The sequence below is a fragment of the Mus caroli genome, chromosome 2 (genome assembly GCF_900094665.2).
Source record: "Mus caroli chromosome 2, CAROLI_EIJ_v1.1, whole genome shotgun sequence".
NCBI classification, from domain to species: Eukaryota; Metazoa; Chordata; class Mammalia; order Rodentia; family Muridae; genus Mus; species Mus caroli.
In genome coordinates, this window is record NC_034571.1 from 131,981,460 (window position 1) to 131,995,531 (window position 14,072).

A 14,072-nucleotide genomic window follows, 5' to 3' on the forward strand; every position below is an offset into this window, starting at 1 on the left:
AAAGGGAAAGGGAAAGGGAAAGGGAAAGGGAAAGGGAAAAGGAAAAGGGAAAGGGAAAAGGAAAAGGAAAGGAAAAGGGAAAAGGAAAAGGAAAGGAAAAGGGAAAAGGAAAGGAAAAGGAAAATAAAATCCTGCTTACTTTAAACACATGCCCATTTGGGAACATTCCTACAACCACAATTATAGCTTTGGGGTGTACCCATCGATGCTTTCATTTTTCAAATCACCAAAATGAACACATCACATTGACTTAGAACCCAACAACAACAACAAAAAAGGTACAAAAGACATATTTCTAAAGTTTCAGTTGCAATGCTCACTTTATTAATAATGTACAGCTTTGCTGAAATCTCTTTCTGTTCGGTTTAAGAACACTGCCCTTTACCACTGGTATGTAAATCCTACAGCATGGATTCATGACTCATCCTATACTGTCATTCACTTCAATTGCCAAGTCATCTCTTTATATTTTCTGCCAAATGTTTTGAAGCTAAATAGGAAGGATATAGTTTCACTAATTCAAGCTTCTGAAGAAAAGGCCAGCTTGGAGCAGCAAATCAGTAGAAATCAAAACATACTTTAAATAAACATTAACTTCAGATGTTCAAGTTTCTTTTGTAATGAGTAGTTTCTAAGAAATTGCTATCAAGCAAAGATCTTTATTTTTTTTTAAGTGACTCCAGGAGAGGTACACTAGAGATATAGTTCAGTGGTGGAGTACTTTTCTAGCATGAACAAGGCAGACTACTACAAGAGATTTTTAATTGAAAACAATTTTATGCAAATCAATGCTACAAAGATGTTTATAAACAATTTGTTTCATTGTATAAGTTACAGAGATTCTCCATTACAATTATTTTACTTCTATAGCAAAACCCTTTTTAAAAAATGGCACTAGTTCCTTTCAGATCAAATTATTGTAAATTCTGATTAATGAAATGTCATTGCCTTACTCTCAAGCCTTATTTTTCTCTAAGGGTCCTCATAAAGAATACGGTACTCTCAGAGGAATTGTTTGGGAGTAGAAACATGAAAATATGTCTTTGCTTCTGAAAGCCTCTTGGCAATTTCCTGAGCCCTAATGGAGTTCTGACAATGTAATTGCCCTTCCCCTGACAGCATTAGGAATTATACACAAGCCAAATTTCAACAAGCACAGATATCTCCAAAAGTGTAGAAATTGGCCCTGTAGGTTCAACAGAGCCAAGCAAGTATAATATATCAGTGTGACATACCAATAGTTTTACTTCAGTATAGTATGTGCCCCAAACCTGGAGTGACAAAAGTTGAGATTCACAGAAGTTGATAATCTGCAGATAAACTTCTTCTACCTCCTGACTCAAGATAAAACACATAGCCTAGGCATAGTTTTAATGACTTACCATTCAGAAATTGCTAGATTCCATATGCTGAGAACTCAAAACTAAGAGTAATTCTCTTGGGTGTCATTGCCTAATACTAAAGTTCTCCTTGGTAAAACCAAAAGTCCACTCATTCGAGGCTCACTAAGTAATCGAGGAGCTCTCTGGTCTGTACTTTTGCAAAGTAAGACTTATGTTTCTATTTTACTAATTTGACAAAAGTAACAGGAAGAGTAGATGAAATTATAATTCAGCTGTTCATAAATAAAGTTTCACCCACCACTACCTCCCTTTAAATCCTTCTAGTGCCTTAAACTCACCCCCTCTCCTGTCTAGGTTTATGTCTACTTGACTCAGAATGACCATCACCAGGAATACAAATGATAACAAATACTGGTATGGATGTGGTTAAGGTGGAACATTTATACATTGTTGGCCAGAGTGTAAACTAGTGCAACTATTTTGGATAGCACTCTGGAGGGGTCTTGGAAAGCTAGAACTCAAAGTCTAGCTTGCCTCTCCTGGGAATATACCAAAGGGTATTGTATCTTACTACAGAATACTTGTAGATCCATGTCCACTGGTGCTCTATTTACAATAGTGCAATCAATTTATGTCCAGTAACTGACAAATAGATGATGAAATATAGAATGTATAGATAGCAGAATTTTACTTGAATGTAAAAAAAAAAAGCAAAATCACAAAATGTTCAGATAAATGGATGGAACTGAAAAAGAAATTATACTCAGTACTGTAACCTGGTCTCAAAAAGATAAGCATCTCATGTTATCTTTCATAGGAAACCCAGATTTAAAACACACACACACATACAGACACACACACACACGCACACCCCACACACACACATATAGACACACATGCACGCATACAGACACACACACACCCCACACACACCCATACACACCACACACACACACACCCCACACACACCCCACACATACACACACACACACACACACATGAACACACACACACACACATGCTCACATACAATAGTGTTACTATGTGAACCAGTGAGCATGTTGATTTGCTTGATATTTTCACTGAAAATAAAAAGAATCCCAGAGGCAAAAAGATTCAAACATGGAAAGGAGTGAAAGTGAGAAAAACGAGGAAGTGGGGAAGAGTTAACAGGAGTGAAAAAAAAGCTGTACAGAAATTTACATCATCACTATAGAGCACAGGTGACAAAGAATAACAGGGGGAAATACTCTAGAGTTAAATGGTTAAGTGAGTATGGGAGTTTTGAGATAGGAAAGAAAAATGACTGGGCTAGCCAAAACTCTAAAGAAGCTTAACAGAAACCCATGAGATGATGAGCTAACTTTTCAAATACAGTATGTTGTAAAAGGAATTTGAATAGATCTACCCTGCATGGGCAGAGTGTGCTGCTCCCATGAAACATGAATTATTAAGTGAAAAATCTCTATTCCAGGCGGGGGAGGGGGTGGTGCTCTCCCTTTGAGTTATTAGTCAGGAAGGCCTCAAAGGCACTCCTAACAACACAGAATATTGTTACTAATTTTAGTTGCCCATCAAAACTAAATGGTAAGCACAGATTGCTGAAGACACCGCTTACTTTGCAATTGAGGACACTGAGAAATCAACATTGAATGTCAAGAAAATTTTCTCCCTGCTTGATAGATTTCATAGAGCTGGACGAGTCTTAGCACACTTCTGGGAAAGACATCAGTGCTCTCACCAAGCAGGAAGCCCTGTATGCTACAGCCTCGTTTTTAATTTTGTCAGTACTAAGGACTGAATTCAGTATGCAGCATAAGTATTTTAACTACTGAGATATATCCATTACCCCAAAATCAGAATATATTGCTTAAGAAATGTATTCTAGAGGCCTTACACACACACACACACACACACACAAGGGTTACTATGAGAACCACTGAGCGTGTTGATTAACTTGATATTTTACTGTCTAAATGTATAGCAAAATATTCTGTTTATATAAAAAAGTAAAAAAGAAAAAGTAATCTGTTGCAAGATAGTGTCTTCTATATATGACCAGCAACTGAATCCATGAAACCTCAATAATTTGATTACCTAATTAAAACCTGAAAGAATAGACAGCACCAATTGACATAGCAACATGGATGAGGAAATCTCTCAAAGCACCATCCCAAAATAGAGATCTGTGGACAATTAATGGTTACTGAGAATGGGAGATCAGTCTTCTTCTCTAGGTTTTGCAGTCCCAAAGTACATACACATATGAGCAACATTAAATGAACTCAACAAGTTGTATATATAAATGTGTGTGTGTGTGCATAACAATAATAATTAAAGAATAAGAGGTCATGAAGTTGAGAAGTAAGAGGAAAAGAGCTGGAGGGAAGAGAGAAAATTATGGCAATACATTACTCATAGATGAAGTTCTCAAGATATGAAAAGTTAAAAAAAAAATAACAGAAATAAAAGAATAAAAACATGGGCTAGAGAGATGGCTAGGCAGTTAATTGCACTGTCTGCTGTTCCAGAGGTTCTGAGTTCAATTCCTAGCAATCACATGGTGACTCAAAACCATACATAATATGATCTTGATGCCCTTTTTGACATGCAAGGGTACAAGCAGATAGAGCACTCATACATTAAATAAATACATATTTTTTTAAAAAATGAATGAAAACACAAAGTGAAGAAGTCATTTTGTTAGCTTAATGCCTCCTTCTTTTGTCATCAGTATTACCATGAAAATGTGTCACAATTGCCAACTATGCCTCCCTTAGACACTTGACCTGCATCTCATTCTAATTATCTACTAATGTTTAATTTAGCAAGAGGTAGTGAGTGTTCCGTTTAAAGTGAAATTCTAAGTAGGCATACCAATGCAAGTTCCTTCTGCTGTTTGTCTCTGAACAAAGTGGCCAGACAAGCCATCTGGTTTTACATCTTTCTCTGAATGTTTAACGTGAAATAAATTCCACCAAGAGTCAATTTAACCCTATAAACTGCAAGTAACAGAACCAGGTACCCAAAGACTTCTGTGTGATTCCTTTAGGCACAAGGACCGATGCTGGCTTGGATGTAGGAATCCTCAGTGCATGCAAAGTGGCACAGATGTGAACTGATCTGCAACACCATTAGAACAGGCAGATGGGAAGAGCTGGCAGATCTTCATGTTAAATGACAACCCGTGCTGAGGCCAATTCTAGAAACAGTCTGAAAACAGGCTATTATGAACCAAATGTGACTAGTCACAGTTAGGGAAATAGATTCACACGTGATACAGAGGAATAATTGGTAACTGAGAAATGGACTTCTCAATACTGCCTTTACCCAATTGATATCAATCAGTGTTAGTATCCAGTATTAAAGCCAGCAATCTGTACACTTTGGCTGAGGGTGAACCAGTCAGCATCACTAAAAAGCCAAAAGAAACATGTAGTCCAATGCCCAGAGTATTGGTCATTTATCCTGAATCTACTTTTTATTCACTTGACTTGTGACAATGAACTCGATGTTTGGCATCAGAAAATATCACTTAGTGAGCTGCCAAAAGGATAGACCCAGTTCATATGTATTCTTTTATTCATGGAGCAGATGTTAGTAGCCTGCTGGATAAAGAAAACATCAAAGTAATAACAGGAGTCAATATATACTAGCCAAATGAAAATGATTGTGCGTCTGTTTGTCCCTTCAACTACATGATAGTTATGCATTGTGGGGATTTACAAACGACGGTATTTATATACCAAAGACAGACTATTGAATGTTATTTTTTAAACTACCCAACTATTTGGACCACTAGCTAAACTTAACACCTGCACTGGATTGAGGCACAGCCCAATGTCTGTAGAAAGAAAGCTCAGCAACTTTCTAACAACTACTTCGTTCTCTTGAATCATCCTTTATTTTTAGCATAGAGTAATAAGAAAGTAGAATGTAATTAATTTTTAAAAGTGGTGTTCTTATTAATGCATATGGAATTCCTTACATTGGGAAACCTCCCAAGAGAGTCTTTGGCACATGCACATCCCATAGTTGCTTGGCTGTCTGTTTACCTAACAGCACATCCCACACCGTCCTACAGACCTTCAGTGATTCAATTAGCTAAACATGTGGAACATCAGGTTTAGAAAGAACAAAGGTGGAGATTTATCTTAATTATCTGTCCACATATGTCCAAGTGATTTAGTTGTGACATAGTTACTCAGTTGATTCCCCTGAACAGGAAAGACTTATGAGGAAAGTTACTGAGTCGACTAATTTGGCCTCCTATCTTTAAGCAGCTTCTCTAAATATTGATATTTGCTGCCTAGTTACCTTGTTGCTTTGGTTCCACGTGGATCTTTGATCTTCCTAGGTGCACCCTCTACTCTTAGCTCTTCATTCTCCACAAAAAGTCTCCATATAACTCTCTAGGTCTCTACTGAATGTTAGTGCTAGACAGGGCATAGTGCTCACCAGGACAAAACCTCTGCTATAGGATCACGATGAATGTTACTCCCATGAACATTCTGATGTCTTTAGTTTCTGTAGAAATCACGGGTCTTGTATGTCTGTCTGCACCCTTTGTGTACCTTCTGTAATGGAGATTTTTCCAACTTCTGGAATCAACTTAGTAATACTAATCATTGTGGGATAATGATGATATAATTAATCTCCCGAGTAGTTTTGCCTTGGGCAGCTAGAAGGGAGGTGGAGAATGACTCACACATTGGGTGGAGATGAGAAAGTGAGTGGGAGACGCCACTTTGACAGGATGGATTCTAAATGGATGAAAGAGCATGTGTAATATCAGAAGATCCAAAACCATATCTTCTAATCTCTTTACCAACTTTCAGGGACAATAGCCAAAGACTACTCAAGCTATCAGTGGCAGATCTAGAGAAAGTCTCCTAACTTTTAGTTGCCTTCTCCTGCAACTATCTCCTTGGGGAGGCAATGTCTTCTAAATAAATAAAAATGAATCCCAGTACATGATCCTATGTTCATGTTTTCATCTTCAATTTACTCTTTCTGTTGTGTGTGGAATATATTTATTTAATATGTATATTTACTGATTTATTTCAAATATATATCAAACATATATTTGATATATATCAAACATATTTTATGTTTGTTGATACAATTCCTACTTTTGTACATTTTATTATGCTTTGTGTGTATGTGTGACATATGTGTGGAAATCAGGAAATTACTTCAAAGAGTTGGTTCTCTCCTTCCACTGAGTTCTGGGCTAAGAAGTCATATTATTAGGTTTACATGATAAATTCTTTTATCATCAGATTCATGTCTCCAGTGTGACAATTAAATTGTTCCACTGAACCTTGAGTAAAAATGACTGTACTAAGTGTTGTTCTGACAGCTGTGGGGTTAAATGAACTCAGGTTTGAGAAGGCCACCAGCTATCTTTGGTATAATACTGTGTTTTTTTTATAAAGGACAAAGATTGCTCCTCAAAAATCCTACTTAATATTAAATACAAAAATCTTAAGAATTAACTCTTTGACCTGACCACTTGATACTTTCTAAAATTTATCTTCAACCATTTTGGCATAACAATGGTGCTAACATACCAGTGAGAATAGAATCCTAATATTTCATCCTGAATAGTAATATATATTGATTGTTACACTGAAGGAAATGTGTTTATAATGGATGTGGCAACAATATTGCTCTTTCTTAAATCTCAACAGCAGCTTTTACATCCTGTAGGTTCAATTTACATCTCACCACTTGTGTGTTTTTCTATTCTCAAACTTGAATTCATGTATCCACAGAGTGTTAAAAGTGGCACACAGTACAGTCATTCTTACTCAAAGTTTGCCAGTAGGGTTAAAAGTTTAAGTTGTCACATCAGAGAGAGAGCTTAGTGGATACTATCATTTACCAGGCATACCTAACCAAATCTATCTTCCAGGGAAACTATCAAGTAAAAATATAATGCAATATCTATCATTTTAATTTACTATTTAAACATATATAATCAATTTAAAATCTCCTGGTGTGTTTTATATCCATATTACATCTCAATGCACATACTAAATTTTCAAGAATGGAGTCAAGTGAAACCCTATTCAAATACTAATAAGGTGTTTGGTTGGAAATATTTTTGAAGGACTTTAATTTTAAATTTGAAACCAAGTTAGTAAAATTCAAATATAGTTTGGAGCTCAGCTCTTCAATTTCACAAACTACATAAGCTAGTAGCTATGACGCTAGCTGCTGTAGATCTAAAAGGTAAAATGATTACAAACAAAATTTAGAAAGCATTAATCTTTGCTACCAGCAAGGAGTAATATGATTATAATATTTAAGAAGAGATCAGTAAACAAGAATATAAAATGTTATAGTCTTAGCATGGTGACACATCTCTGTAACTGAGAACTCAGAGAATTGAGATAGGAATCTCACCAATTTGAAGGCAGCAGGGCTATGTAATAAGAGATGACGTTAAAGAAGAAAAGGAGAGAAGGTGGTGGGAAGATGAAGAAGCAAAGGATGAGAGAGAAGAGGAAAAAGAGAGGAAGAGAAGTCATGAGAAGTAAAACAAACATTCAGAGTTAAGTTGGATTATCTGTTGAGTATTCTCTGAAACTTTTTTTAATATATATTTTATTAGGTATTTTCCTCATTTACATTTCCAATGTTATCCCAAAAGTCCCCCATACCCTCCCCCGACTCCCCTACCCACCCACTCCCACTTTTTCGCCCTGGCGTTCCCCTGTACTGGGGCGATTTTTTCTTCTCTGTAAAATAATATTAGCTGCACTAGTCAAAGTCTAAGATTAAATGAAATCATTTAGATAGCAGACTTATCAGAGAATCTAATACTTTCCAAAGATGTAATAAACACACCACTGGTAGCTATAAAAGTTGTAGAATCTGTGCAAATTTAGGTAAATGAAATCTCTAAGAGGATTGTAACAATTCCTTGTAGTATGTAGGAATTGTGGTGTATTTTATAAGTTCTATTTCATTGTAAAATGCATATGGGAGCATCCATAAGTATATAGCTCAAAGCAGCCATATGTATATAACTAGATGGATTTTTTTAAAAGCAAACCTACATGTGTATCCAACAACATCCAAATACAGAGCATTCAGAGAATCCCAAAATTTCTGTCATGCACAAAACAAAAACAAAAACAAAAACAAAACAAAACAAAAACAAAAACAAAAACAAAAAACAAAACTGCCCTGACGTGTTTTCAAACTTTATCCACATCACTGCGTGAAGCAGTGTTTTTGTTTTTCAATAGGCTACATTCAACTGTGTTTCCAAAATTAATACATTCACTTTATAGCAAATGAAATTTGAGTTGTTTCTAGATTGAAACTATGACAAAGCTTCTTGCTATGCTACAGGTCTGTGTTGGTGTATGTATAGTAGAATTTAAGTTTTTAAACTTGGGCTTGTTCAAAAGCAAGGGTCACTCCTCATGTAACTTCTGTTCAGGTACCTTGGATATACACAAGGAGTTGGAGGATCTCATGGCTAAGTTCTTGAATGTAGAAGCAGTGATGTCTTTTGGAATGGGATTCGCAACCAACTCAATGAATATCCCTATATTTGTTGGAAAGGTAAGAATTTGTTGCCATGTGTCTTCTGCTATACCACTCCCAAGAATTACACCTTTGGATAAGTCCTTTATCAAAAGCATTGGCAAAAGGATCCTTTTCTCAACATCAAAATCTTTGGGAAAATATATCAACATAAGTCTAGAAAATCTTTTGATTGTGATACTCCCAGGTATTGAGTTGCTACACTAAATGTGGGTCAAATGTCATCTTCAATAGTAGCTTAGAAAAGCCCTTTTTATGGATTTTTGTCTACATTTGTCTTGCAGCAAATACTTTACTAGTTTAGACCAAAAAAAAAAAATCCTCTTTCATCCATTTGTTCATTTGGTTGACTAATTATTGAGATTCTTCATATCATGGTATGAAATCATCTACATATGAGGATGAACAAGACCTGTGCCCTGTAAATTTAAAAGTTTGAGGTCCAGTGGAGAAACAATATACTAAATAAAATTGAATAAGTACTCCAGGACAAGAACATAAATACATGAGGAATGATAAGAGGATAAGAGCAGCCAGCTGTTGTTGAGATAGCTTGCAATGCCTGTACTAGAATCATAAGAACAGAACTTTGATAGATAAGCACATTGTTTATTGGAACAATGAAGAAGGGACTGCATGTGCAAAGCATAAAGCAGGAAGGAACTAGAACACAGGTTCATGATCCAAGAAGAGATCAACAATGAAGGTACACACCAAATCACATAGAACCTCATCATAAATCATGCCAGAGTGGGTGAGGATGCTCTGGAGGAAAAAAAATGAGAAGTTAGCTACTTTATCTTAAATAAACAGGTGTAATAATCAGATTTATGGAATTTTTTTGGTTGGTTGGTTGAATGATTTGGTTTTTCAAGACAGGGTTTCTCTGTATAGCCCTGGCTGTCCTGGAACTCACTTTGCAGACCAGGCTGGCCTCGAACTCAGAAATCTGTCTGCCTCTGCCTCCCAAGTGCTGGGATTAAAGGCATGCGCCACCACGCCCAGCTCAGATTTATGTTTTTTTTTAAATGCAGTGACAGCTAAGTGTGATATATTATTTTAAGTTGGATTCTGTGAAAGTTCATTGAAGAAATGACGATATGACCATTAAAATTATAGTTGGGTAAATGTTAATTGCAATGATATATTAGCTGCTAATATAATAAATATATAACATTTAATATAAAAATATGGAACTTTTTGGAAGTAACAGCTGCTTTATTTATAGTAGTTAGATGGCCAAAGAATATAGAGATAAGGTATCATGAGGTTTACAATAATTCTTAAATGTTTCCAAAGGAAAATTACCAGTATACATATATTTTTTGTATAACCATTTTTCTAGCATTAGCCTCAAAAAACCTAAAACATATTGTATGTGAATTACCAAAATATAAAGAAGAATTCAATTACAGGTGACCACAGAAAATAAAAGAGAGCTATCATTACTCTGAATTTTAGGTATTCTTGAACAGCTCTCTAATGTATGCATTTTTAAAAGAAAAACAAATTTACCAGCATAATACATAAGCAGTAACATTTTCTGCTCACCTCACACTGACTTTCCATGCACAGCTTTGCAAATACAAAGTTTTTAACTGCAAAACACAGATGCTTTTGTCTCCATGGGATGTTAGCACAGGAAGACTGAGAACCCAAGGTAAGACTTTGAAATACCTTACTCTAAAAAGCCCTAGGCTGCCAGAAAAGCTAATGAGAACCATCCAAATAATCTGCACAGAACCAGGTACCAAGCGAGTGTACAGCCCTCCACAAAGTTATCAGTCTTCCAGTCAAAGCTCAATCCTATAGACTCTTGTTAATGCTGAAAGGCAATCTTGCTGTTGAAAACTATTTGTAAATGTTCCAGGAAAAAATGCAGTGTCTTACAAACAGCTGCCATAACCATGAGCTAGCTGAAAGATTAGATTTTGTCCATATAAATACCAGCTGGAATTCAACCTTTTCAAATTAAGTAGAGTTCTGATTTAACATAGATTTTGGTGTTTTCTAGTTCTCATATGTTGCCTTTACTCTCCTTATCTTCTGGTTTGTGTTTGTTTTCTGCACAGGGATGCCTCATTTTAAGTGATGAGTTAAACCACACTTCGATCGTCCTAGGATCTCGACTCTCAGGAGCAGTCATAAGACCCTTCAAACACAATAGTGAGTATCTGAACATTTACTCAGAATTCACTGCCTTGGTTCTAAACAAAGATCAAGATTATTCAGAGGACTTTGTCATTGCTTTTCAAACTGGCAACTTATACTAATGAAAGACAGTTATGCTCATATTTGCTGCTCCCTTGTTAACCTCTGGTGACCGGGAACAAATGGCTGAAGTGTATTAAACATCAAGATTCTTAAGTGTTACCAAAATATTTTAAAGTCACTGTTAGTGGTCTTTTAATGTGGCCTTTAAAGATGTGATTGATATCCTAGGATGCCATTTGATTCTCAGACGTGCTGTAATTCTCCCTTTCATGTAACCTTGTCTTGAGAAAGTCCTAATACTTTAAATTTTGAGCTATGCTTAAGTAAAAAGTTAGGGGTTTTTTCTTGGCATAATGCCTGCTTTCCCTGTTCCTATATACAAAATACTCATATCTCCAAATACTCTTAGGTGACATTAAAATTCCTGTCAGAGACTGGAGAGATGGCTCAGCAGTTTAGAGTACTTATTTGTTTTGTAGAGAACCCAGGTTCAATTCCCAGCACACATGGTAGCTTTCATCCATCTGAAATTCCAACAGGGGATCTGATATTCTCTTTCGACTGTTTTTGGCATGAGACACACATGTGGTGCACATACTACATACATACATACACATATACATACATACATGCAGGCAAGCAGGCAAAACATTCATAGACATAAAACAAAATGAAAAATAAATCTAAAAGATTTTAAATGTCCTTCCAGGCTCTGTGCTGCATGGTTGAGTGGCAAGAATGATGCAGAAGGCCAGTCCTTCACCCTTTATAGATCAGATCATACACCATCAAAAGTCTTAGGAAAACACCTTAAAAGAAGCAGGTCATGTTTGGTCACATCTATGTCCTCTGATCCAACTATGTCCCCAATTTGTGCCACTTTCTGTAAAGACTTTGATCTTTTTCAAATTCAATGCCCTTATTTGTAAAAGTAAGCAATGCATTGACATTTGTGATCTCTTAGTTCTGCTTCTGTCACATTGACATCAGAGTCCTCCTTCGTTTGTATGCATGATCATACAAGTAAGCATACACACACACACACTTTGTAAAAAGTTTCTTACCACAGTTCTCTCTCTCCATTCCACTCAATTTTCTTTATTTCTAGTCCTTAGTACACCCCTTCCTTCAACTCTGCTGAGACTATAATTGGTATCAATTTTTAATCATCTAGATTTTTATAAAGGTTTTCAAATATTCGACCTATTCAACAACTTTCTTTTCATACTGCCTTTTTTCCCAGAAAAATAGATGACACTTTGTATTTATAATAAATGCCAGCTGTGGTGATTTTGTACCAGAAACTAGCACTTATTAACAATTTATTATATAACAGATGTCTAGCTGTTGGCATTGCCTTCACATTTATTTGCTCATTTAATTAGTCCTGCAGAAAACATAATGAGATAGGAGCTAATTAATAAATGAAGGGATGAAAGTTTGGAGGTATTTAGGAAACTCTCCAAAATACTCTGGGGAAGGGAAGGACCACAAAGGAAGTGTGTGTGAAAAAGCCATAGGGAAACCTGTTGCTTTGGATGCTAATTTTAAGTTGTTAAATGAACCTACAAATACAACAGAATAACCTGGAACTCTTTGAGAAAATGTTGTCCTTCCCAATTCATTAGAACTATGCAATTAGGTCATCATTTGCCACCTCCTAGTCCACAGACATGCAGTATGAATGAGCTGCTATTGTTTAGTTTTCTGTGGAAGGTAAATAATAAAAAATAAATAAATAAATCCCTGAAATGTGCCAATGCTCTAATCCCCAGAACCTATGGATGCCTTGTTATCTGGAACTGGAGTTAAAGTTACAGAGAGAATTCTGTGAGTCAACCAATTAACTTTAAAATTAAGCCTCTACATACATGGGTCTGGTATAATAATCGGGTCCCTACAAATGAAGCAAAACCAAAGCTGTCACAGTAATGTAATATAAGAAAGACTGCAACTGTCGTTTTTAGTTTTGAAGATGGAAGAACATGTTCTCAGAGAAGGCAGGACCTAGAAGCAGTAAAATGTAAGGAAGCAGAATCCAATGGATCTAAAATGTTCAGAAAGCTACCAGTCCTGCTGAAGCTGTAAAATCGCTCAGGCAGACAGTTCTGACAGCCAGATTTGTTAAGACCTTAAGTCTGTGCTATTTTAGTTAATTAATCTGGTCAATTTTCTTGCAACATCAGTAAGAAACAATACAAGGCCTTTACTCCCTCTTAACACTACACGTGGTGCGGCTTTGTGTTCTATACACATCTTGAAAGCAGCATCTTAGGGAGCAGAGCTAGATCCAGGGCCCTCTGAGTGACTACTTTCTTGAGAGGTGAAAGGAATGAGAGTGCATATGAAGTGGGAAAGAATTAGATGGGGCAACAATATAAATGATACTCATTTCTCCTAGCTCCACTTGCAGCTTTGTGATTCTCCTGAACACTCATCTATAGATTAGAATGACATAGCTATTTAAGGTTCTGTAGAAAATGCCAAATTGCATGCATGACACATGGAACCAGGCCAAATAAAAAGTCAATAACATGAAACCCACCAGATTCTTTTATTTTTAGCTCTGAAGATTTTTTTTACTCTTTTTAATTAATTAATTAATTAATTTTAATTTTACATCCCAATTGCAGCTTCCTCTCCCTTCTCTCCTCCTAGTCCCTCCCTCTCACCTCTTCTCCTGGACAACCTCCAGTTCTCCCTTTCTACTCAGAAAAGGAGAGGGCTCCCATTTATCAATCTGCCTTGGCATATCAAGTTGCAGTAGGACTAGGAGCGTCTTCTCCTATGAGGCTAGACAAATGTGGGGAAAGGGATCCAAGGGCAGGCAATAGAGTCAGAGACAGCCCCTGCTTCTGCTCTGAGGAGTCCCACATTAAGACTGAGATGCGAGAAAAAGCACCTGGGCAGCTGGGGCGCAGGGTCTGCTGACACTCGCCAGCTACCCACAAC

At 36.4% G+C, this 14,072-nt stretch overlaps 1 protein-coding gene across 2 annotated transcripts in view; it reads left to right on the forward strand.

Annotated features, from left to right (window-relative positions):
• The window catches only part of Sptlc3 (serine palmitoyltransferase long chain base subunit 3), a 126,990-nt gene that overhangs the window by 50,967 nt on the left and 61,951 nt on the right, over positions 1–14,072 (forward strand). For both annotated transcript variants that reach the window (XM_021156537.2, XM_021156536.2), the window contains 2 exons: positions 8,800–8,924; positions 10,979–11,072. In XM_021156537.2, coding sequence (XP_021012196.1) covers positions 8,800–8,924; positions 10,979–11,072 — 219 coding nt within the window. The remainder of the gene's footprint in view (positions 1–8,799; positions 8,925–10,978; positions 11,073–14,072) is intronic.